The 26,867-nt window shown below is 40.1% G+C and overlaps 1 protein-coding gene across 1 annotated transcript in view; it reads right to left on the bottom strand.

Moving 5' to 3' along the window:
* The window catches only part of INPP5F (inositol polyphosphate-5-phosphatase F), a 112,043-nt gene that overhangs the window by 77,752 nt on the left and 7,424 nt on the right, over window positions 1-26,867 (bottom strand). The window contains exon 2 of the mRNA XM_053583903.1: window positions 13,489-13,569. Coding sequence (XP_053439878.1) covers window positions 13,489-13,569 — 81 coding nt within the window. The remainder of the gene's footprint in view (window positions 1-13,488; window positions 13,570-26,867) is intronic.

The following is a 26,867-nucleotide window of genomic DNA, read 5'->3' as shown; positions in this document are numbered from 1 at the left end:
TGCTATATAGATAGTTGTTAAATGGGTTTTTTCATTTGTATTGTTTCTTTATTATTGTATTGATTTTACTGTTGTATTGTTATTTAGGTAGGGTTTCCTGAATATTTTTGATCTAAGGTTGGTTGAATCTGTGTATGAGACACACACGGATGTGGAGGGCTAACTGTGTATTGAAATCATAACTCTCAATGGTGATGGTAATAATACAAGGTGGGACTGCGGCGTTCGGTTATGAGGAATCCACCCTCATGAACAGCATTAGTGCCCTTATAAAAGAGACCCAGTAGAGCTTCTTCTCTTCTCTGCCATGTGAGGACTCAGGGAGAAGAGGCATCCACGAACCACAAAGCGGGCCTTCAACTGAATCTGCTGGAGCTCTGGCCTTGGACTGCCCAGCCCCCAGAATTGAAGCCACTCAGCCTGTGGTGGTCTACTACAGCAGCCCAAATAAAACAGAAATATTAAATACAGTTGCCCCCTCTGAACTACAGAGTTTGAACTACATGGTTCCACTTAAACTTAGATTGTTTTCAACCAAACACAGATTGAAAATACAGGATTGGAGGGATTTGAAACCCTCACATACAGAGACCTGACTTTTTCTGTACATGGTTTCCCAGGGCTGACTGTGGAACTTGAACATGTATGGATTTCAGTATATGCAGGTGGTCCTGGAATAAATCCTTCCCCAACCCTATATACTGATGGACCACTCTACTACATATATCGGCATGCTATAAATTCTAAGAGAATCTTATAATTGTAAAATATCTTAAACAGCTTATCCCAAGACAAATAACATCCCAATTTGAAAGATTTGGCCTTACTTATAAACCTTTGGTAAGAATTTGCTTTTCTTTTGAGACAGTCTTACTCTGTCATCCTTAGTAAAGTGCCTTGGCATCATCATAGCTGACAGCAACCTCAAACTCTTGGGCTCAAGAGATCCTCTTGCCTGCCTCAGCCTCCCTCTTGGGACTACAGGTGCCCACAACAAGGCCTGGCTAGTTTTCATTTTCAGTAGAGATGGGGTCTCACTCTTGCTCAGGCTGGTCTCAAACTCCTAAGCTCAAGCAATCCACCCACCTTGGCCTCACAGAATGCCAGAATTACAGGCTATAAATTCTAAGAGAATCTTAGAATTGGTAAAATATGAGATTTGGCCAAATCTTTGCTAAGAATTTAAATTCAGTCCCAAGTGTCCATAAAAGCTACTTCATTGATACCTGTTACATAAGCTATTATTTGGCCATTTAGCACTTTTAAATGAACATCAGCATGAGTCAATACAGCAAGTATTATGCACACTGATGCATGAACTTAAATTTCTACTAAAGGTATGAATTCAGGTAGGTTTAATAATTTTTTTTGTTTTATATTTACAATCTTTTCTATGGTTTCAAATCATGTTATGAGAAAATGCTTTTTCTTTCTCTAATGGAAAGAGAGTACACAGACCCCTGAATGGACTTCAGAAGGCATCATACATCAAGTAAATGGAATAATAAGTAATGCTATCATACTGGGGCTGGTTTTTTCCAATGTTAGGTTCCTGCTAGCTAAAAGTACATTACATTGGGCTTTTAGTGCTTTCAGTGACTAAAGAACCAATTATTAATTTGTTCATCTTCTAAATATAGTAGTTATTCAATGTTCCTTGACGGGTTGCTCTGTTGCTTACTAAAGTTTCCTAAGTCTGAGTTTACAGAAAATTGACAATGACTCAGAGGCACAGCATCTAGGGCAAGAAACATTTTTAATAGATTCTATTTCAAAAGCACCAAATGGTGCAATTAGAAGCATATTCAGCTTAGCCTGTGAAACTTAGGACTGAATCCCTAACAAAAATGTGCCATAAAATAAAATAATCTTGAAATAATCTATTATATTCTATAAACTCTTTTGTACTTATAAAAAAAGTCTAACTTATAAAGTATCATTAGGCAAAATGAAAAATAAAAGTATATTTTTCAGATAATTACAGCTTATCCCAGTGAAGTGCTAAGATGTTTTCTTATAAGTTTATTGAAAACTTTAATATATTACATAATTTTCTGCCTATTAAACTCCAGCATACTAAAGATAATCAGGATATTATTCATGGTACAAACTTATCATGAAGATAAATCACTGCTTTGAAAGGTGGCATGAGAATGCTTCAAGGTTGGAGGTGATTGGTTCCTACACAAAGGGACGCAAGCCCATAGGCTGTTAACAAAGCTCATAACCAAGTCAATTAAATAGTTTTCATATTTTGCTTTCAATGATGCTTATTTCTGGCCAACGAAAACTGATTCTATTTATCAAGCAAATGAGAACTCATTACATTTATTAAGAATCTCCTTTCTTAAAATCAGCCCTGACAATAATTTGATTTAAACTATTCAAACTATTTGAACTAGGAAAAAAAGTCCAAAAACAACAGAAAGGAGGGAATAAATAAAGAAACTACATTTCTTTATAGATGGCCTGTGAAGTCATTTTTACTTTGACAATGCCTGCTTTCTGAGACTAAAAACCAAACTTTAGTATCACTGCCTTAGGAACCACTGAGGAAAACAACTGGAGTTTAGGAACAAATGGGTTTATAGCTAGAAAAAGGAATGACAGTGAACTAGCATGTGAGGCGAGGCTGGCCTCTCTCCGCCTGAAAATATAAAAATCCCCCACACCGCTTAGAGATACGCTCAGGAGTAAGCAACATACTTGTTTAAAGACCTTCTGGAGAGCTCAGAACTATGGGTCACATTCACAGGACTACTTCAAACACTGTTTTTACCAGGGAGCTATGACTACCTGTTCCAATGAGCCTAGAGCTCAGATCGGGGCAAGAGATGGAAAATTCTGAAGTACAGGACGATGGAACAAGCTGAGGGGAGCAAAGAGAGAACAGGAGACCATTCAGCACTGAGGTACTTTAGGAGAAAGGAAACGGAACAGGAGGGAAACAAATACAAGACAGAAGTGAAGATGGACAAGAATGTAATCTTCTCAAAGACTTAACTCAAGCCGCTGAAGTACAGCTAAAGAATCTCTTAAGGGTTAACCAAAAACCTAGCCACCTGTAAATAAATAATTCTGAAATCCTCATGAATGAGAAAATAAATACAAAATGACTGCATTGGAGTTAGATTTTAGATAATTTACATTTTGGTAGAGATATTATGTTACAAATATTGCTGCGGGGGGGTGGGGGGGGGAAGGTTGTTTGTTTATTTTTTCAAGACAGAGTCTCACTTTGTCACCCTGGATAGAATACCATGGTATCATAGCTCACAGCAACCTCAAACTCTTGGGTTCAATAGATCCCCTTGCCTTAGCCTCCCAAGTAGCTGAGAGTACAGGGCATGCCACAACGCCTGGCTATTTTTAGAGACAAGGTCTCGCTCTTGCTCAGGTTGGTCTTGAACTCCCGAGCTCAAGAGATCTACCCACCTTGGCCTCCCAGAGTGTTGAGATTACTGGCATGAGCTACTACTGCACCCAGCCCAATATTGTTGCTTTGAAGAAAAAAAAAATTTTATTCTATCCTATTTTGTACTTCTTTGAGTAAAGTATTCTCAGGAAAACTTTAGCACATAAAAAGGTCACCCATAAGTTACGAAATCAGAGATTTCATTTTTTAAATGAAGATGAAATCAGAAGACAACAAACTAAAGCTACCTTTTGATTTAAATGTTAATAGTTTTGTCAAGATATAACCTAAGTGCCATCAATTCACCCATTGTAAGAATACAAACTCAATGATTTTAATAAAATTGAGTCACAGGACCATCATCACAATGCCTTTATGTTTTCATAATGTGAACTGTTAGTAGACAATAAAACAAGCTACTTCTCCTGCAGTATAGTTGTACAAAATTAAACTCATATTTTAACAAAAGCAGTATCTATCTTGTCCCAGGAACCAAGCCTCCAGCAGAGGCTGAAAGTGCCAAAGGGGGCTCTGTCAGGATTCTCTGTTTCTCTCCAACACCTTGAAAGAGTGGGGTCTTCGATGGTTTTTTTGGGCAACTCCTAAACCGATGTGACACTTAATTCATTCATCCCTAAAATATATAAAATATTCCATGTCATTAGTGCTATAGCAGGAAAATCTCCAGAGAGAAAAGACTAAAATCAGTTTTACAACCACATGCATAATGCATTTCACCATCTTAATGATTAAGCCATCTTCACCACTTCAAAAGTGGAAGAACAACAGATGGCGAGTAGTATTTTAATGAATGAGATCTACTTGAGTGCATTTTGTCTGTGATTGTTCGGTACTATGAGTAGTAATTTACTTAATTACTAAACAAAGAGCCTCTATTGCCACATTAATCAAGACTCCTGGCAATTCTCTCTTCAAACTGTTTCTAAATCTATCTTTTTGCTTTCTACCTTCTGAGACTTCTTTCCCTAATTCAGCGTATCTTCTTTCAATCTTGAAAATACATTTCAAATTGAACAGCTTGTCTGATCCATTTAAAATCTCCAGCCTAAAGCAATTTTTTCAAGGCTGTGTCTGTGGGAAGATGTGGCTGTGTCCCAGACATGACACAGAAAGTGGAGAGAAGAAACACATCACCATGTGGGCTTTCCACCCAGGGGCTGACTCTGCCCACTGACATTTCTCTCCTTCACTCCCCTGAACTCCCCTCTGCCACCCAGGAGCCCCGCCCCACCCAGCAGGCCCCTCCATCATACGACATTTGGAAGCCTAAGTCTGTAACAATAAAGCTGATGAATGAGGGCGGCGCCTGTGGCTCAAGGAGTAGGGCGCCGGTCCCATATGCCGGAGGTGGCAGGTTCAAACCTAGCCCCGGCCAAAAACCACACACACAAAAAAAAAAAAAAAAAAGCTGATGAATGAATCATTAACTCAGATTCTGAGTCTATGCTCCTGGTAGCTTCCTTAGCATACAGCAGGTACTCCATAAATATTTATAAAATCAATAAGCACTTGCTGTACATTTTTTAACAGTCCCTGGGGTAGGCCAGCACATAGGGACAAAGAAGCAAGTGAGCAAAACAGCTACTGCCTTCTTGGAGCTTATCCTCCAAGAAGGGGACAGACAAAAAGGAAAATAAACTGATGTGTGAATTTGAATATCATTATTATTTCCTGGTAGCCATGACAACAAACAAAAAATGCTGACTTTTCCTGGAGCTATACTTTCCTTTCATCTATTCAATGCATTTCACATCCCTCCTACTTTCTGTTCCTCATACTAATAAATCTCAAGTGGCCAAACCAAAGTCAGACACAGTCGAGTTGTCAACTCTATTAGTCTGGCTGAAAGTCCACCTGCCTGCAAGGGTCTGCGGAATAAGCTTTCCAACTTGAAAACCGTCTAATGCCTTTAAACAGATATTTTCTAGGCACTAGAACAATTTTCGGGTAGAGATAGCTAAAAGGGTGGACAATTATTAACAAGGGATACCCCAAACAAAAAATACTTTAAAATTCTTCCATTGTATATTTTATAAAATGGACATGTGGATTATAAAATATAGCTTTCGTGAATGCTAACATTTAATGACTAAAATCATTACTTTTTATACATTCTTATGATGTAGTCTTTTAGTGGCTTGTTAATATGATTATAGTTTCAACAGACATTAACATTAGAAAAATAGTCTTAAGTTTAAAATTTGTTAAGAACTTTTAAGCAGAGACAAAAAACAGTATATATTGAATGCTTACTATTATCAAGAACTCATTTTATGCAAGTTTTATTAAATCTTCGCAACCAAAACATGAAGAGGCGTCGTCTTTGTCTATAGATGGCAACTGAAGCTTACATGAAGGAACCTGACCCAAGGAAACTGTACGACCTTTCAAAATTATTCCACCTCTGGGTGGTGCCTCGTCAATGATATTTAGAGAATGGCCCATCACACCTTGAAATAAAAAGTTAAAGGGCAGGAAACAGCAATACTGGACTAGAGGGAATTCTCTTTGCCATGCTTTGTACTGACCATATCCATGGACATGTAGTTCCTGTTACAGGAACTGTGTCCTCTCAAAACATAGGGTCTTTATGGAGTTAACTTAGTATTAAAATGAGTTCAGGAGGGTGGGCTCTAATGCAGCATGACCAATATCGTAAGTTGAGGAACCGCAGACACAGATAGTTACAGAAGAAAAACCAAGAGGAAAGGAAGGGGGCCGTGTATGAGGCCAGGAAAGAGGCCTCAGCAGTAACCAACCCCACAAACACCTCATCTCAGACTTCTGGCTTGCAGAATTGTGAGAAAATAAGACTGTTGTTTCAGCGGCTCAGCCTGTGATACTTCAGTATGGCAGCCCTGCCAAACTAACAGCGCTCCTAAGTCATGAGGGCTTGCTGCACTCCCCAGATCTCAGAGTTCAGTGACAGTCAGTTCACAGCGGCATGGCTCACCCACGCCGTTTTAAGACTGTCAGTGACATCTGCTCAAATAAATTTGTGTTCCCATCTCACTAGGCAAGAACAAAAATCATGCATTAATATGTAGAAATAAGTAGGAGCGAAACAAGCGTGCAAAGCGTTTCAGTACAGACATTTCATTCCCTCATCCGCTACCCCCAAAGATAAGACGTTCCCCAGGGAGATACCCCTCGAAGTGATCGCCTCAGTTCCAGTACCCCTCCCCGCTTCCTGCCCATCTGACCCAGAGCAAGAGCTTCAGAAGGGCCAGAGAGAGCAGGTGGGGAGGCAAGGGCCGAGAAGGAGAGTAAGATGATGTTTACAGGCAGGAGCCGAGGGTGGAGCGACATGCAGAGGGCTGGGCAGGATGAAGAGCAGAGCAGCAGGGTCTAGGAAAGGTTTTCTTTGGCTCCATCACCCCACCTCCCTTTCTTAAAAGCCAAACCCTTTAAGTGATAATGACAAGGAAAAAAAAGTTCGAGGATTAGGACAGCAAAAAATTAAGAGACTTTCCTTGCCCTTCTTTCTCCAGTTCACTCTATTCCCCACCTCTCCCTCTTCCAAAGTATCCTGTATCACAGGAATTCTCCCTATCAACCACCTGTTTGGGGACCACAGAAAGACAAGGAAGGGGGAAGTACATACAAACGAGACTGACCACAGATGACCATATTCTCACTGCATCATAAATTCACCAACCACTAACTCATATTTGTACACTGTTTGCATGAGACGACTTTTAGGTTGTCTGCCAGGTCTAAATCCTCTTGCTCAAACTGCTCCCACTTAAGGGAATGAGCTTCTGGATCTACGTGACCAGGGGAGGCTCCAGGCCCAGCAAGTCTCTTTTCTAGGAGTCTGAGGTGGACTCACTACTCAATCTTCTTTCACTGCCGGTCACTCTCCAGTGATAACAGGGAATAACAGATGTCTGTAGTTTTGAGAGCTGAGGGTGCCATATTAAGGGCAAAAATTTTGTCCTACATATACACAAACAGAGACAGCCAAAAGAAAAGAAAAAAAAAAAGAAAAAGAATAATGAAGGAGCTGTACAGGGAGATGTGGTCATCAGAGACCACCTCCCAAGAAACTCATCTCAGATCCTAGACAACATCCATTTCTTGGTTTTGGTCTCTTGGGTTTCTCATAAAAATGTGATTTTTGCAAAAACCAACAGGTTTGTATTTGCAACCAAAAGATAAAACACATTGTAAGAAACCATACAACGTAGTTATTCATTGTATTGTGCTTATTTTTTTATCATCCAGAGAATAAAAAGTTTTATTTCACAGAAAAAGAAAAACAAAAGATAAAACAGTAATCTACAATTTACTAAGCACCTTCAGGTATGTTCTTTCATTTGGGACTCAAAACACCCTACAGAAATAAACACACTAGTTACTTTCACTCTTGTCTTCATATAGCTTAAGAAGCACAGGCCCTTGCATATTGGGACTTGTCTTCCTGGCACCCAGCCACCATCATGGAAAGACACGGAGGTTACTCAGAAGAGAGACAAGAACCCACGGAGAGGCCTTGTGAGGAGACACACAGAGACTAAGGCCACATGAAGGGAAACTGAGGCAACCCCAGCGAACTCCCAGGTGAGAGAATGTCCCCAGCCAACAGAAGACAAGAGCAGAAGAGCTGCCTGCCCAACTCACTGGAGGCAAGATACCATAAGTTGCTGTTTTAAACCAAAACTTAATACTTTGAGGATGTCTTGTCTATCACACAATAACGCATAGATGAAAAGGATGTTAGGTAACTTCCCTTTTATCTCACAGCTAATAAACACAGCTTGCATCCAGGTCTCCTGCCTAACTTCAGCGACTTATTCACTGTTCTAAGATATGACTGAAACTGAAAAAAATAACTCAAAAGTTTCGCATGTCATTTAAATAATAGAAAATGAATTTTAGCTCAGAACATCCAGCTGTGAAATTATCCTGTCAGCATGTAAATTAATTTAAAATACATATGTAAATGTGGGCAGGTAGGAGAGTGTTATTAAAAGACTTAGCAGGATTACACAATGACTCAATGCCTTTCTCCTGTGAACGCATTCTTAAAAAAATCTACCAAAAACGGAACATACAACAATGTTCACAGCAGTATTATTTCTAATAACTAAAAAACACCCAAAAAAAGGAAACAACTCAATTACCTAGGGACAGGAAAAAGGACAAATCATGATATATTCATACAATAGTGAAAATAAGGAACTATAGTTTCAGGCATCAACATGAATAAATTTCAAAAATTTCAAAAATATAAATAATAAAAAGTTAAAGAACATGAACAGCTGAATATCATTCATATAAAAGCTCCCAGAGTGGCACCTGTAGCTCAAGTGGCTAAGGCACCAGTCCCAATATGCAAGGCACCAGTCACATACACCTGAGCTGGCAGGTTCGAATCCAGCCTTGGCAGCCAAACAACAGTGTTGGGCTTTTTCCATGACTTAGCAATCATGAATTGGGCTGCAATAAACATTCTGGTACAAATATCTTTGTTATAATGTGATTTTTGGTCTTCTGGGTATATACCTAGTAGAGGAATTATAGCATTGAATGGCAGATCTATTTTTAGATCTCTAAGTGTTCTCCAAACATCTTTCCAAAAGGAATGTATTAATTTGCATTCCCACCAGCAGTGTAGAAGTGTTCCCTTTTCTCCACATCCATGCCAACATCTCTGGTCTTGGGATTTTGTGATATGGGCTAATCTTACTGCAGTTAGATGATATCTCAAAGTAGTTTTGATTTGCATTTCTCTGATGATTAAGGATGATGAGCATTTTTTCAAATGTCTGTAGGCCGTGCACCTGTCTTCTTCAGAGAAGTTTCTCTTCAAGTCCCTTGCCCAGCCTGCGATGGGATCACTTGTTCTTTTCTTGCTTATACATTTGAGTTCTCTGTGGATTCTGGTTATTAAACCTTTGTCGGAGACATAACCTGCAAATATCTTCTCCCATTCTGAGGGCTGTCTGCTTGCTTTACTTACTGTGTTCTTGGCTGTGCACAAGCTTTTTAGTTTGATCAGGTCCCAGTAGTGTATTTTTGAAGCTGCTTCAATTGCCCGGGGTGTCCTCATAAAATACTTGCCCAGACCGATTTCTTCAAGAGTTTTCCCTGCACTCTCTTCTAGTATTTTTATAGTTTCATGTCTTAAGTTTAAATCTTTAATCCAGTGACAGTCTATCTTAGTTAATGGTGAAAGGTGTGGGTCCAGTTTCAGTCTTCTACAGGTTGCCAGCCAGTTCACCCAGCACCATTTGTTAAATAGGGAATCTTTTCCCCACTGAATCTTTTTAATTGGCTTGTCAAAGATCAAATAACGGTAAGTAGCTGGGTTCATCTCTTGGTTCTCTATTCTGTTCCATACATCCACTTCTCTGTTTTTGTGCCAGTACCATGCTGTTTTGATCACTATCGATTTATAGTATAGTCTGAGGTCCGGTAGCATGATTCCTTCTGCTTTGTTTTTATTTCTGAGTAATGTCTTGGCTATTCGAGGTTTTTTCTGATTCCATATAAAATGAAGTATTATTTTTTTCAAGATCTTTAAAGTATGACAGTAGAGCTTTAATAGGGATTGCATTAAAATGGACATTTTAACAATGTTGATTCTTCTCAGCCATGAGCATGGTATGTTTTTCCATTTATTAACATTTTCAGCTATTTCTTTTCTTAGAGTTTCACAGTTCTCTTTATAGAGATCTTTCATGTCCTTTGTTAGATAAACTCCCAAATATTTCATCTTCTTTGGCACTACTGTGAATGAAATAGAGTCCTTAACTGTTTTTTCAGCTTGACTATTGCTGGTATTATAAAGGCTACCGATTTATGGATGTTGATTTTGTAACCTGAGACATTGCTGTATTCCTTGATCACTTCTAAGAGTTTTGTAGTAGAATCCCTAGTGTTTTCCAGATATACAATCATATCATCTGCAATGAGCGAAAGTTTGATCTCTTCTGACCCTACGTGGATACCCTTGATCGCCTTTTCTTCCCTAATTGCGGTGGCTAAAACTTCCATTGCAATGTTAAAAAGCAATGGAGACAATGGGCAGCCTTGTCTGGTTCCTGATCTGAGTGGAAATGATTCCAATTTAACTCCATTCAATATGATATTGGCTGTGGGTTTGCTGTAGATGGCCTCTATCAGTTTAAGAAATGTCCCTTCTATACCGATTTTCTTAAGTGTTCTGATCATGAAGGGATGCTGGATATTATCAAAAGCTTTTTCTGCATCGATTGAGAGAATCATACGGTTTTTGTTTTTTAATTTGTTTATGTGCTGAATTATACTTATAGATTTACGTATATTGAACCAGCCTTGAGACCCTGGGATAAAACCAACTTGGTCATGATGGATAACTTGTTTGATGTGTTGCTGGATTCTGTTTGTTAGGATCTTGTTGAATATTTTTGCATCTATGTTCATTAGTGATATTGGTCTATAATTTTCTTTTCTTGTTGGGTCTTTTCCTGGTTTGGGGATCAGGGTGATGTTTGCTTCATAGAACGTGTTGGGTAGTCTTCCTTCTTTTTCTACCTTTTGGAACAGGTAGAGTAATATAGGTACTAGTTCCACTTTAAAGGTTTGGTAGAATTCTAATGTGAAGCCATCTGGTCCCGGGCTTTTCTTTTTAGGAAGATTTTGTATGTTTGATGCTATTTCAGAACTTGATATTGGCCTGTTCAACATTTCCACTTGATTCTGGTTAAGTCTTAGAAGGTGACGTGCTTCCAAGTATTGGTCAATTTCCTTCAGATTTTCATATTTCGGAGAATAAAGTTTCTTGTAATATTCATTAAGGATTTTTTGAATTTCTGAGGAGTCTGTTGTTATTTCACCTTTGTCATTTCTGATTGATGAGATTAGAGATTTTACTCTTTTTTTCCTGGTTAGGTTAGCCAAAGGTATATCTATTTTATTGACCTTTTCAAAAAACTAACTTTTTGATTTATTGATCTGTTGTATAATTTTTTTGTTTTCAATTTCATTTAATTCTGCTCTAATTTTGGTTATTTCTTTTCTTCTACTGGGTTTGGGGTTGGACTGTTCTTCCTTTTCCAGTTGCTTGAGATGTCCCATTAAGTTGTTAACTTCCTCTCTTTCCTTCTCTTGAGGAAGGCTTGCAGTGCTATGAATTTCCCTCTTAGGACTGCCTTTGTGGTATCACAGAGGTTCTGATAATTGGTGTCTTCATTGTCATTTTGTTCCAAAAATTTGGCAATTTCCTTCTTAATCTCATCTATGACCCAGCTATCATTCAGCATAAGGTTATTTAACTTCCATGTTTTTGTATGAGTATGCAGATTCCTGTTGTTACTGAGTTCAACTTTTATTCCATGGTGGTCTGAGAAAATGCAAAGAATAATTTTTTTTTTTTTTTTGTAGAGACAGTGTTTCACTTTATGGCCCTAGGTAGAGTGCCAGGGCATCAGACAGCTCACAGCAACCTCCAACTCCTGGGCTTAAGCGATTCTCTTGCCTCAGCCTCCTGAGTAGCTGGAACTACAGGCACCCGCCACAACGCCCAGCTATTTTTTGGTTGCAGTTCAGCCGGGGCCAGGTTTGAACCCGCCACCCTCGGTATATGGGGCCGGCGCCTTACTACTGAGCCACAGGCGCTGCCCGCAAAGAATAATTTTTATTCCTTTAAATTTACTGAGGTTAGACTTGTGACCTAAGATATGATTGATTTTGGAGTATGTTCCGTGGGCTGATGAGAAGTATGTGTATTCAGTTTTGTTGGGATGAAATGGTTCTGTAGATGTTTGCTAAATCCAAATGTTGGATGGTTAGGTTTAAATCTAAAATTTCTTTGCTCAGCTTCTTCTTGGAGGATCTATCCAACAGTGGCAAAGGAGTGTTAAAATCTCTGAATATTATGGAGCTGGAGGAAATCAAGTTGCTCAAGTCTGTTGGAGTTTCTCTTATAAATTGAGGCGCATTCTGGTTGGATGCATAGCTATTAATAATTGAAATCTCATCATATTAAGTATTACCCTTAACAAATATGAAGTGACCATTCTTATCCTTCCTTACTTTTGTTGGTTTAAAGCCTATTGTATCTGCAAATAGAATTGCAACACCTGCTTTTTTCTGATTACCATTTGCCTGAAATATGGACGACCATCCTTTCACCAAGTCTATATTTATCTTTTAAGGTAAGATGTGATTCTTACATGCAGCAAATATCTGGCCTGAGTTTTTATATCCAGTCAGCCAACCATAATTTTATTTTAAAAGAATATAAAAGGATACACTACAGAGATAAACTCTCAATCACAAGGAAATAATGGCAAAGCCTATAGTTCACAACTCATATTAAAATTGCTACAAGAGGAAAATATTTATTTAAATACAATGCTTAAAATACTCCATTTAGTCCTTTCAGTTAGTTTTTGGGGCCTACGGTTATATTTTCCCACAACAAAATTCCCTCGGGCCTTCCAAGTGAGGGTCTACTGAACGACCTAGGTTTCCCATCAGTTTGCCTACCCTGGACAGGGGTCCCCAAGAGGACCACAGTGCATACTAAGACCCATGTCTTTCCTGGCCAGAGGTGACTGACCCAAAGCCAACCGACCATGGTCTGCCACTTCCCTACCCCTCAGCTTTACTCCTACTGTTCTCCCCCTTACATCAACACACTTGCTGTATTATGTATCTTTGCATCATGGCACCTGCTATGATTATAAAATAGCTGCCTCCTTTTTTTTCAGGTATTATTCACTGAAATTTGTCTCTCCTCCTAAACTACAAGTTTCTTGAGGGCAGAAACAGGTCAGTTTTTGCTCACTATTGTGTTCTACCAACCAGCACAATTCCTGACACATGGTAGACATTCAAGAAGTCTTTTTTCTTTAGTAAAAGGAAAAAAGGACTACAATTTTATGCCTCTTTTTCTCTACAAATTTTTATTTCATTAAATTTATACGGAAAACAACACCATTTTGAGCAGACCTAAAATTAAGACAGAAGAACAAAACCGTAACAGAATCGACATGTATCCTCAGAGGAAAACTTCACAGAAACTACCACTTGACAAATTTAAGGAGTTTACAGAAACATACCTGAATGAAGCTGAATTTTCCCAATAACACCTTCTACCAATCCTAGACAAATGGGATTCCAGGCAAGAAGAAGATCGGTAGCTAAAATAAAAGAAGGAGTCATGAGAAAACATTCATCAGAAAACATATTAAAATGGTATCTTTATTTTCATAATTTTATAATAATTTTCTTTTTACATTATCGAGTTTCAGGTATAAAAGAGTATCTTTAGCAGTATATTAAAAAATGATTCACATCCCCAAAAAGCATGAACATCCAGAACTACACATAATGCCATAAAGCAATTTATGACAAGGCATTAAATCTGAGGCCTGAATAAGGCCTCTGATACAAGGGCAGGTACAGGAGAGAACTGACGTTCTGAAACCGTACCCAGAGGGGAAGCAGTACCTTGGCGCCCTACAGTGGAGGACAGAGGCTGGTACATGACAAGAAAGCCCACGGAGGAATTGGCCATAGTCCTACACACGGCACAGACCCAAAGACAAGGCCTGGGAAATTGCCAGAGAGCTGCCCACTTACTGGGTCATGCTCTGGAAAATATGTTTTCCTAAAGATGCTTACACCAAGCAAAGAAATCCAGAAAGCCCAGGGCAAAAACAATAGAAACGGTTTCCATTTTGAGTGCCTGCTATGTGCCAGGCATCTCAATCAGGATTCTTCAGTGAGCCACAGACCAGACAGCAATTTGGGTGACTGTTTTCTCATTTATACCATACGAGAAATGAGATGGCACACAGCCGGTACCATTCTAGACGCACAGGAGAGAAACAAGTTCATTACGTACAACAGATGGGTAAGGACAAGAAGAAGGCTTCATAACTCTTGTGGAACTCAAATTGCAAAAGGCTGTTTATATACATGGAGATATAAACATGTATATATCATCGATGGTAGTTTAATAGCTGAGAAAGATTAGCAAGAATGAAAACAGTACCTCTCTCGGCAGAAAATTAAAGTTACGATTTAATTATTAGCATTTAAATTTTATTTTGGTGAAATTTATATTCAATCCATAACTCAAGGCAGTAATTATAAACTTAACAGTTAGTTTAGCCTCCAAATTCATTTGAGTTTTGATTACTGTACTATATCCTGAATGTCTCTGTTGTTATGACAGATTAAATGGGCAGCAAAAATGACCTATTTGTTTTGATTGCAAGAAGTAAAATAGGAATTTTTATAAAGGCTGTTATATATACACTATTGTTTCTGATCTGACAACTCTGAATTAGGTATCATGAGTCCCATTTTACAGGTAGGAAATGGCCTTAGAAAAGTTGACAGCCAAGTCAGACATCATCAGAGATGGCTGCCTGCCTGGCTCCCAGCCGTGCTCAGTCTAAGCCACTCTGCTACACTGTCCACCCACATGGAGTAATGCATGGAAGCAGTCAGAAAGACAATAATCTTTAAGTGGCACACATTATTATAAAAGTAACACTATAAAATTGGGGAAAATATATATCACCCAACTCACCACCCAGAGATAACTTATTACTTTGCTACATTTTGGGTCATACGTTTGTATGCATACCCAACTACAATAACAAACACAGCATTAGACAGCAGTTGTCTTCTTCTAACATTTCCTGAGTACCTTCTTCTTTAAAATATTCTTCAAAATTGGCTCAGCGCCTATGGCTCAAGCATCTAAGGCGGCAGCCACATACACCTGAGCTGGCAGGTTCGAATCCAGCCCCGCCAAACAACTATGACGGCAACAACCAAAAAAAAAACAGCCGGGCATTGTGGCAGGCGCCTTTAGTTCCAGCTATTTGGGAGGCTGAGACAGAAGAATGGCTTGAGCTCAGGAGTTGGAGGTTTCTGTGAGCTGTGATGCCACAGCACTCTATCCAGGGTCACAGCTTGAGGCTCTGTCTCAAAATATGTATATATATTCTTCAAAATTGTAACTTCATGGTGGTACAATTTTCCACTTAACGAAGTACTTCGTCAAAGAAAGCACTTAAGTGATTTCTAGTTTATCTCCTTTTATAAAAACAATATGATAAATTGAACATTTTACAAACACTTTATTTGTCTCCCTTAATTAACAGCTTTGGCCAGAATCGTAAGGAATGAATCAGTAGTAGGTCAAAATATTAGAAAATGTAAAGCTCTCTGGCTCGGCCACACACACCAGGACTGGCAGGTTTGAACCCAGCCTGGGGCCTGCCAAACAACAATGACAACTATAACAAAAATAGAGCTGGGTGTTGTGGCAGGTACCTATAGTCCTAGCTACTTGGGAGGCTAAGGCAAGAGAATCGCTTGAGCCCAAGAGTTTGAGGTTAATGTGAGCTGTGATGCCACAGCACTCTACCAAGGGTGACATAGTGAGACTCTGTCTCAAAAAAAAAAAAAAAAAACAAAGAAAAGAAAATTTAAAGCTCTCAAATATTAACAAACTACTCTCTACAAAGGTTATACCAAGTTAGATTTCTTCCAGAGGGATATGAAAATGTTTGTTTTAAAGTATTTTGTGGGCTGGGCGCAATGGCTCACACCTGTAATCCTTACACTCTGGGAGGCCAAGGCGGGAAGACTGAGCTCACAAGTTCAAGACCAGGCTGAACAAAAGCGAGAAACCACCCCCCACCCCGTCTCTACCAAAAATAGAAAAACTGAGGCAAGTGAATCTCTTGAGTCCAAGTCAGGGGTTGCTGTGAGCTATGACGGCACTCTACCCAGGGCAACAGCTTGAGACCCTGCCTCAAAAAATAAATAAATAATGAAGTATTCTTGAGGGATACACTTTGGGAGGCCAAGGCAGGAGGAGCACTTGAGGTTAGGAGTTTGAGACCAGCCTAAACAACATAGTGAGACTCCATATCTACAAAAAACAGAAAAATTAGCTGGGCATGGTGGTGTCTACCTGCAGTCCCAACTATGTGGGAGGCTGAGGATCAATTCAGCCCAGGAGTTCAAGCTTATAGTGAGCTATGATCATGCCTCTGCCCTTATGCCCAGGCCACAAAGTAAGAGCCTGTCTCCAAAAAAGTTTCAAAATTAAAAAAAACAAAGTATTCTTGCCAGCATTCAGAACTTTTCAATTTTGCTAATTTGATGGCCTCCACTTCCTAACATGATGTTTACTTTCCTTCTATTGCTGGTAAGATTAAATACTTAATCATACCTGGCTGCTTATATTATTTCTACCATGATTTCCTTGTTCTTATCTTCTAACAATTTTTTTATAGTCCTTATTGACTCATGAGTTCTACTTGTATTAAGGATTTTAACTCTGACATGCAAATATTTTCACTAACTTTAGGTTTACAAAGTTATTCCCTACTCAACATCAATTACTATATTCACTGATTTTCCCTGTTGATTTTTAAATATTGAACTCTAACTCCACTGGAATAAAGATACTTTGATTTCTTTCCAAATAGTGAGCTAGAATCCTGTACCAGACAGGCCAAGTCTCAACATCTGCGACACAGATTCCCCTGTAGCCGTCAGTCCTCCTGCCACCCTGACCTCAGACGAACGGACCACAGGTGTAAGACTCTGGGTACCACAGTCTGTGGAAACCCAAAGAGCTCTAGGACCAGTGAGGTGGAGGAAGAAGTTAGGGTTGATGTAGTCACTGTAGTGTAAGGAGAAATACCATAGAGAAGTGAAACTTCAGGCATAGGGAAAGCAGCAAGAAAAATAATACAGAGGAAAGAAAGTACAAGCTTTGGTCTGGAATTTGTCCTATTATTGGAGACCAACACATACCACATTTTTACCTGGAACCAGGCACTATACCAGGGTAAAATGACATAAAAAATAAAGGAGCAAACAGTCCAGATAACAGAGGACACAGGTCTAATGGGGATTTGAATTGAAAAGTAAACTGAGACCAATTGTGGACAGAGTTGCTGAATAAAACACAATGAGCTTGCACTTCCTGGAGACCATGGCCAAAAGATAACGATATAAGTAAAACAAGATTACAGCCAGGATTGTATCACAAGGTTGATGGAATGAACCTTGGCTCCAAAGCTAGACAGTGTTCTCAAATGTGTGAGATCCGTTGTAAGAAAGAGTTTCTAGGGCAGCGCCTGTGGTTCAGTCGGTAAGGTGCCGGCCCCATATACCGAGGGTGGTGGGTTCAAACCCGGCCCTGGCCAAACTGCAACCAAAAAATAGCCGGGCGTTGTGGCGGGCGCCTGTAGTCCCAGCTGCTCGGGAGGCTGAGGCAAGAGAATCGCTTAAGCCCAGGAGTTGGAGGTTGCTGTGAGCTGTGTGAGGCCACGGCACTCTACAGAGGGCCATAAGGTGAGACTCTGTCTCTACAAAAAAAAAAAAAAGAAAGAGTTTCTACATCATGACCCCTGAACACACACCTATGTATGTACCAGAAACAAAAATCTGATGAAACGGTATTTGAGAGAAGTGGAGACTGGCAGTAGGGAACCCAGCTAGGAGGAGACCGTCAAAGTCTTGGTGTGAAGTGACACAGAAGGCTAAGACAATGAGCATGTGAGAGTGGACGGCAGAGGGCGAAGGAGGAACAGGACAGCAACACCAGCGCCCTCAGAGGAGCTGCACGGTGGACAGGAAGAGAACAAATCCAGGAGGACACGGAAACATCTATTCTCTCTGCAGCGGGAAAGGCTGAGGACAAGGGCAGAAAAGAGTAAGAGGGAGCAAGGCAGAAAGGATGGCATAGACAGCAGCTGGAAGAAAAGCACGCCAGAACCTCACTCCATACCCTTTTGCATCTTCAGCATTTTGAACCACATGAATGGATCACCATCCCCATTCAAGAAAATACAATTTTCGGCGTGGTGCCTGTAGCTCAGTGGCTAGGGTGCCAGCCACATACACTGGGCCTGGCAGGTTCAAACCTAGCCCAGGACTGCCAAACAACAATACCAACTACAACAACGACAACAACAAAAATAGCCAGGCGTTGTGGCAGATGCCTGTAGTCCCAACTACTTGGGAGGCGGAGGCAAGAGAATCGCTTAAGCCCAAGAGTTTGAGGTTGCTGTGAGCTGTGATACCATGGCACTCTACCAAGGCGACATAGTGAGACTCTGTCTCAAAAAAAAAAAAATAATAAAATTTTAACTTAAAATAAACTAGAAAAAACTATAGAGATGACTGCGTAGTGGTCTAACAGCTAAAAATAATAGTCACTGATAATCTTTAAGGTCCAGAATGGGAACCAGTTAAACCCATTAAGACTGAGTTCATAATGGATGGTCAAGAAAAAATGTCCAGGTTTAAGAGCAAGAAGAGATACTAAAGGAGGAAAAGAAAAAAGAAGACAACAAAATCAAAAATACAGGTGGTGAAAGTTAACCTTGGAAAGGAAGGAAGATACTATTTTTTTCTTCTAAATCTGGGAGAAAAGATCAAAGACTAAATATAGAAACAGAGAAGGAAGCAGATGAGTATATCAGATGGCCTTGACTCGGTAAAAATAGAAGGGGGAAGGACAGGGGAATTTGGAATATCAATCTGAAAATGTTCTATTGGTCTTGAAAAGCATGTATAATTTTTAAACTCTCTTTTCAAGAAGAAGGGCATCAATCCATTAGTTGGTCATGAATTCAATTTTGTATAATGAGATCGCCATTAACAGCAATGAGACAGAATGTAGAAAAATTGTAGTGTAAGGAAAAACGTCATTCCATCGAACTTCTTTCTGGTACATACATATGTGCACATGTTCATTAGATCACGACACAAAAAAGTATTTACTATGAAGCTCTAGCAACTGAAACACGATTTGACTTGTGGGTGAGGGTTCATTTTGTCAGCCCATTGAATTAATTTGTTCATCTCTTCCATGTACCTCATGATTCTTCCAACTGCTTAACCTATTAGTTTGAGAGGTCATATTTGTTTTTAATCTCTCGAGTATTTTTTTTTCCTTCTTTATTTTTGCTTTCTACCTTTTGAGGCGAGTCATCAAGGACATATAGATTCAGGATTATTTTATCTTCCTGTTCATTAGAACATCATAACCACTTGTATTTCGAATAATACTCTTTGCCCTAAAGTCTAGTTTGTCTAATATTACTATTGTATAAGAAACACACTAGGCATTAAAATGCTCATTGTGTCTCCTACTCTCCAGAGACACTGCATGAACTGGTCCAGCTGACCCCGCCCCAGCACCCTGGCCTCAGCCATCCTAACTATGTGCACCCAGGCAGGGCCTAGAATGCTGCTCCCCACCCACTTCTGCCCTGCCCTTCATTCCAGACTCAGAACAAGAGTCACTGCTCTTCCCGGACACACTGACCACTCTACCCACCCAACAGAACCGACCAGGCTCTCCCATGTAGCTCTCTCTTGTGCGGATTCCCATGGTGGCACTTTATTTGGGTTTACTGCATGTAATCAGTGACTTGCCTGTCTCCTTAACTGAACAGGACTTCATCAAGAACAGGAAACTCACTGAGACCTAGTCTCCATTAGCATACAAGTAAGTTCCCAGTGCATGGTACACAGGCTCCGAAATGGACGGGTGAACGTATGACGTGGAAAGGAGAGGCAAGGTGAAGCCAGATAACTTGCATAGAATTAAGGAGGAAGGACACAGTATTTAAAGTGGCAGAAGTTAAAGTTATCTGGTCTTTTTCTTCGAGCAAAAACATCAAAGCTAACAGAGGTAACCCTACATAGCTTGCTAACATCAGACCGGTTTCCCATACCTCCGGGGATCTTCTACCATACCTCTGACACTGTAAGTTTTCCTACCAAATTTTCTCAGGTATAACCCTTGAGAGTGTTATTATTTGTATGGGGCTTTCAGTTCACCACCATCATCTGGATGTTCAGGCCAGAATGTAGGAGACATCCAAAAAGCCTTTCTTTCTCACCAATTCCTACTGATTCTATCTCCCCAGTATCTGATGACCTTTTGCTTTTCTCCACCCCTAATGCCAAAAACCTTGTTCAGGCCCAAGAGCTTCACCATCTGGATCACTTAAAAAGCTGTTGTCAGCCAGGCATGGTGACTCACACCTGTAACCCAGCCAGAGACCGAAGCAAGTGGATCGCTTGAGCTCAGGAGTTCAGTCTAAGCAAGAGTGAGACCTCATCTCTACAAAAAAATAGAAAAATTAGCCATGCATCATAGTGGGCACCCATAGTCTCAGCTACACAGGAGGCTGAGGCAGGAGGATCACTTGAGCCCAGGAGTTTGAGGTTGCCGTGAGTAAGGCTGGCAACATGGCACTCTAGTCTGAGTAAGTCAGAGTAAGACTCTGTCTCAAAATAAATAAATAAAAATAAAATGCTGTTGTCAGCCTCTACCAGGCTGCTTAACACATAACAGACGCTCAAATATTTTTTGAATGCAAGGAGCACTACTGCTAGGCAACGAGGTGTGAGGCAGGGAGCTGTAGAATAAGGCGGAAAAACGAAACAGGGACCCACTCAGGAGGACAGAAGATGGTAGATTCCGGAGTCACTTCCTCTAGGCAGGGTAGATCTGCGTGTGAGATAGGACATTAGGACAAGTGTGTAGAGAACAGACTTGAAAGGGCAAGCCTGAAGCCAGAGATCGGTGACAGATACCAACGTGTGAGTGGACCTGGGGCTCATTCTAGAAATGGAAAGCTGTACAGTCAAGGTATTTGGATGCGATACGGACAGAGCCTGTGTTTGGTGTCCCAGGTGAAGAATATCAGCTCTACTGCAGTCTCTGGATCTCTCTCAGCTTCAGTGACAGCTTTTGTAAATGAGAATTCCATCTAACTTCTAAGGCTTTCTGAGGATTAAATGAATTAGGTGAAAGTGCCCAGCACAGCCGCTGTCACATAATAATGAAAAACTTTCACCTTAAATTAGAAACTCATACGTATTTAAAACTCCAGGTTCCTACCACTCCATAATCTTTCCATAAATTTTTTATTTTAAGGGTCTACATATGACTTAAAAGGAAAAAAAAGTATACTATGCACTATCCTTCCACAAAGGATATCCTCTACCACCTACCTAACTGAACGGCTCCAACAAACACCATTTTCTAACCTTTTCTTCAGAAGGTATGCTTTAGTATGCTGTACAAATTCAAAAGAGAACCATTTTAAATTATCAAAGTTAATTCTCCTAGGAAGGAGATTTGCTTATAAACTGTGAAAGTACAGCATTTTAGAAATAAATGCCAAAATTTAATGAATGAAATCATAAAGGAATAAATACCCAAAGTCATTAAGTATTTGTAATAAGCTCAGTTTTCTGATCGATTACAACATTGCCACTGTTATTTCAGATGTATTTGGCAGTTTTCATACGCCCTCCTCTTCCTGGTACACTGAAAACAAGAGATTAAGTAGTGTGTCTGCAGAGAGCATGAGTCATCCGTTCCAAGATCAGAGTGAAGGGCCTCCCTCAACCAAGAACAAGCCTGGGTTTTGCACAGCTGCTGAAGTTTATAGGCACTTTCACTGTGTCTCAAAAAAAAGGTGCCAGAGTATGCAATCAGACCTATGTTTCATTTCCTGCTAAAGACAAAGTATATTATTGCTTTGAAAAGACAATTACCAACCCCAAAGTCAAACAGATGAGGAAAGGGTTTTTAGAATGAGGAAATGAAAGATGCAATTGTTAGCTCATCAGTGCTTTAATCCTCAGAATTTAATTAGGGCATGAAAATAGGTTAAGGAATAATTCTATTCAGGTGCCATCTTATAAATGCAAAGTTTGATACACATTTCCTTGAACTCTCTTATGGTAATTATTCTCCACCATTCGGCAAACTAAAGAGCTAATCCAATTAGAAGTTCTAGCAGAGGGTGATTTCCCAGTGTGAACGCTAACTCAATGACTGCCAATCCCAGCTGCTCGTTAACCATCATCTAGGAGTTTTATAAAATACGAATGCCTGGGCTCTACATCTCAGAGACTGTCTCAGTTGTTAGGGTGGGGCCTTAGCACAGTTTTGCTGTTTTTTTTTAATCTCCCCCAGTGGATTCCAATGTACAGCCAGCTTGAGAATTTCTGAAGTAAATAATTATAGGTCACTGGGAAGAACCTGTATTAGTAACTCAGTCTTATCCCTAATTGGAAGATGATGCCTGTGCCACGCACAACTTTAAACTCTTCCATGTAGCAAAGTGTCATAAACTATATAAGGATCTTATAATACAGTGAGTTGGCCTAACAGCTGGTCTAAGCTATTTGAAGCAGATACACTTTAAAAAATAACCCCAGGAATACTTAAAAGATGAGAGATACCACCTAGGAAAGGGATCTAAGAACTTCCAGACATTCCTAGGAAAATAGAAATCTAGGCCAGGCGAGGTGGCTCACGCCTGTAATTCCAGCACTCTGGGAGGTCAAGGCAGGTGGATTGCTTGAGCTCAGGAGTTCAAGACCAGCCTGAGCTAAAGCGAGTCCCTACAAAAAAAAGTAGGGCGCACCTGTGGCTCAGTGAGTAGGGCGCCGACCCCATAACAAGGGTGGCAGGTTCCAACCCAGCCCCGGCCAAACTGCAACAAAAAAAATAGCCAGGCGTTGTGGCAGGCGCCTGTAGTCCCAGCTACTTGGGAGGCTGAGGCAAGAGGATCGCCTAAGCCCAAGAGCTGGAGGTTGCTGTGATGCCATGGCACTCTACCAAGGGCGACAAAATGAGACTCTGTCTCAAAAAAAAAAAAAAAAAATAGTCGTCGGGTGTTGTGGTGAATGCCTGTAGTCCCAGCTACTCGGGAGGCTAAGGCAAGAGGACTGCTTGAGCCCAAGAGTTTGAGGCTGCTGTGAGTTATGACGCCAACGCACTCAACCCCTGGGTGATTGAGTGAGACTGTCTCAAAAAAAAAAAAGGAATCTAGTTACAGGGCAGCAAGAAGGCCATGAAGTCTGGATTATCATCATGATGGAAATTAGAAATTGTTTCATAAACTCTGCAATGTCCAAACATAAAATTGTTATGGTTCTTGATAGGAAGCTAAAGTTCTTTTTTTTTTTTTTTTTTTTTTGGCCGGGGCTGGGTTTGAACCCGCCACCTCCGGCATATGGGACGGGCGCCCTACCTGCTGAGCCACAGGCGCCGCCCGGAAGCTAAAGTTCTAATTGCTACGTCTCAAGAAAAAACCCCAGTGTAACTCAAAAAAGAACAGAGAACCCTGAAAGCAAAGCATTGTCACTCTGGGAGGCCAAGGCAATCAATCACCTGAGCTCACGAGTTGGAGACCAGTCTGAGCAAGAGAAAGACCCTGTCTCTACTGAAAATGGAAGAACTAGCAGGGCATTATGGCGGGCGCCTATAGTCCCAGCTACTCGGGAGGCTGAGGCAGGAGGATCACTTGAACCCAAGAGTTTGAAGTTGCTGTGAGTTATGACACCATGGCACTCTACCCAGGGCAAGAGAGCGAGACTCCATCTCAAAAAAAAAAAAAAAAGAAAAGACAAGGACTTTCACCACAGGCCAGAAGATGTAATTAGGACTTTTCAGCCTAAGAGGACCTGATGAAAATAAATAAAATGATGAAAGGTGTAGACTTCACAGTATGCCAGAGAACACCAATATAGGAAACACACATGTTTAAGTCATGGTTTAGAAATAAATGAAAGGGGCAGCGCCTATGGCTCAGTGGGTAGTGCACCGGCCCCATATGCAGAGGGTGGCCAGTTTGAACCCAGCCCTGGCCAAACTGCAACAAAAAAATAGCTGGGGGTTATGGTAGGCGCCTGTAGTCCCAGCTACGTGGAAGGTTGAGGGAAAAAAAAGGGAGGGAGGGAGGGAGGGAGGAAGGAAGGAAGGGAGTATAGAAATAAATGAAAGAAAGGACGAATATAAAACCACATCACGCAAAAGTTAGATAAATATCACCCAAGAAACACAGCAATGTGTTGGAATATACCCCTCACATTCTGCTCTTCCAAAAATTGTCCTTTGATATCACTTTCAGAAATAGGATTCTGAGAGCTAAAGATGAGCTAAGAATTGGTATTTTTCCTTGTTTTAAAGCTATTAACAGAGAGGCACAAAATTAGCACTTCCATCATTAAATAGATGTAAACCTTTCTCCCAGCTGGTATTTAAATAATTTCCTAGCTTTTCCTGAAAAATCTTGTTCAAAACTAATTAAGTCTCTCCCTTCTATGATTGTCTGCAGTCATTCTGCCACCAAAGCCCTCACCAATACAAAGCTTTGCTTTCAAATCCACCATCAGGTCTAGGATTTGCCTTTTTGTTTGGCCTCCAGTGAAAAGCGGCTTCCAAATCAAACAGGGGCCACAGCACAGTGTCCTGGGTGGGTGGGGAGAAAGAGAAAACATGTACTATTTCTTATAGTTTGGCCTATTAGGCACTATTCATACTCAAACTTTTTTCCTTCTTTTTTTTTTTAAGCACCCAATTAGAAGAAAGGAATTATCCATACAAAGTGTTATTTCTCACAAGACAAACAAAAAGTCCCTAAGAGTCCAGTAGTGCATAGGACCAGTGTCTTCCAGAACTTTCTACCCTTATAGAGTAATATCATTGCTATTTATAGCTGGAAGGAACTTCATAGACTCAAAGAACATCTTTCCTTCTACTTATTTGGAACAAAAAAATTTTTACCATCTTTGAAAAGAACCACTGAGACCTCAGACTTCAAGACCACAGAACTCAGTGTTAGAACTCACTGCACCTGTCACCACAAAACCCTGGTGTCTCCACACCTTGCACTATGGTAAGCATAGTGTTTGATCCATCTTTTTACTTTGGCACATGCCTAGCAGACAGATCTTCAACAAATGTTTGTTGAAGGAATAAATAACTTTACAGAATTTCAGACAATGTAATTCGTTAGGAGAAAAATATAATTCTAAATTGGTTCGATTGGTGGGGGGAAGGGACATGCACTGCTTCTTTAGGAAAAGGGAGTATTTAGGCTGGAGTATGTTGGCTCATACCTGTAACCCTACCTCTCTAGGAGGCTGAGGCAAGAGGGTGGAGGGATTGCATGAGCTCAGGAGTTTGAGACCCTGAGCAAGAGTGAGATCCTCATCTCTCCTAAAAATAGAAAAACTAGAAGGGCATTGTGGTGAGTGCCTGTAGTCCCAGCTACTTGGGAGGCTGAAGCAAGAGGATGGCTTGAGCCCAAGAGTTTGATGTTGCTGTGAGCTGTGACGCCATGGCAGTCTACCAAGGGTGACAAAGTGAGACTCTGTCTCAAAAAAAGAAAAAAAGAAAAGAAAAGGGAATATTTGAAAAGTGCAAATGGGAACGAATAGAGGGCTGGCTACTACGGATTATTCTTGGAAGCTAAGAAGTACAACTACCTAGAAGGGAGACAAGCAAACTATTATTCTGTTAAAACATTTGGTCCACTCACCACAGCTGTCCCCTGGGGGAAGGGAGATACCTTAAGCTGGAAATCGGGAGAATGTTCATATCTGCCATAAAAACAATGTATAATGATAGTGTAAAACATCAATAATATTATACATGCAAACATATCTGCCATAAAAACAATGTATAATGATAGTGTAAAACATCAATAATATTATACATGCAAACTACTAAAATTAAAAGCATTATGGCATGTTTAAAATTTCCTAACACTGGGCGGCTCCTGTGGCTCAGCGGGTAGGGCGCCGGTCCCATATGCCAGAGGTGGCGGGTTCAAACCCAGCCCCGGCCAAAAAAAAAAAAAAAACCCACAAAAAAAAAAAAAAAATTTCCTAACATTTCAGTTTAGATAACTGCCCCAAATCTTACATACTGACATTGCAGAACTGTGAAATTTGAAATTCAGTGTAACTTAAAAGAAAGTGAAAAGCTGTTTCAAAGAATAAGATTCATAAAGAAAATGAGTATAACACTTTAAAGTATCCCACTATCAAGTTAAAGAAATGCAAGGGTAAACTCAAAAGAACCTGAAATTAAAATACCTTAAAAGAAAAAACATCAACAAATGCTGACCTAAAATCAACCCGTATTTTGCTCAATCAGACTTGCCAAAGAAAGCATGAGTGGATGCTTTTGGAAATGGAAGCAATTCCTTTAAGGGTCTCCAGAAAATGAGTCATCTTAACAGAAAGCGCAATTTAATTAAGTTGCTACCATTATACCTTGTGATAGAACCGTAATGCTAAATGTTCAGTGTTTATCCTCACTTTAAAATACCCTTTATACACTGTTACTTCATGTAGTATCAACAGCTATTGATAATTTTAAAAATTATTTCTCTGTTTTGTTAAACACGCTGATTCAAATGTTCTCAGCTCAATTATGGTCATTTGTCACATAATGATGAGGACATATCCACTAACTAATTTGTTAGACACTGTATGAAAATGCTGTTACTTCTCAGACTTGTGTTTACCAGGATTTTAAAAGGTTAGGTTTTAAAACATATTTGGACAGGAATAGAACAGTTTACAAAAAGACACACAGAGAAATAGTAACAGCTTGTAAAGATCTAATGCA

Source organism: Nycticebus coucang, chromosome 3, assembly GCF_027406575.1.
Source record: "Nycticebus coucang isolate mNycCou1 chromosome 3, mNycCou1.pri, whole genome shotgun sequence".
NCBI lineage: Eukaryota > Metazoa > Chordata > Mammalia > Primates > Lorisidae > Nycticebus > Nycticebus coucang.
This window is presented reverse-complemented; position numbering and strand designations above follow the sequence as displayed.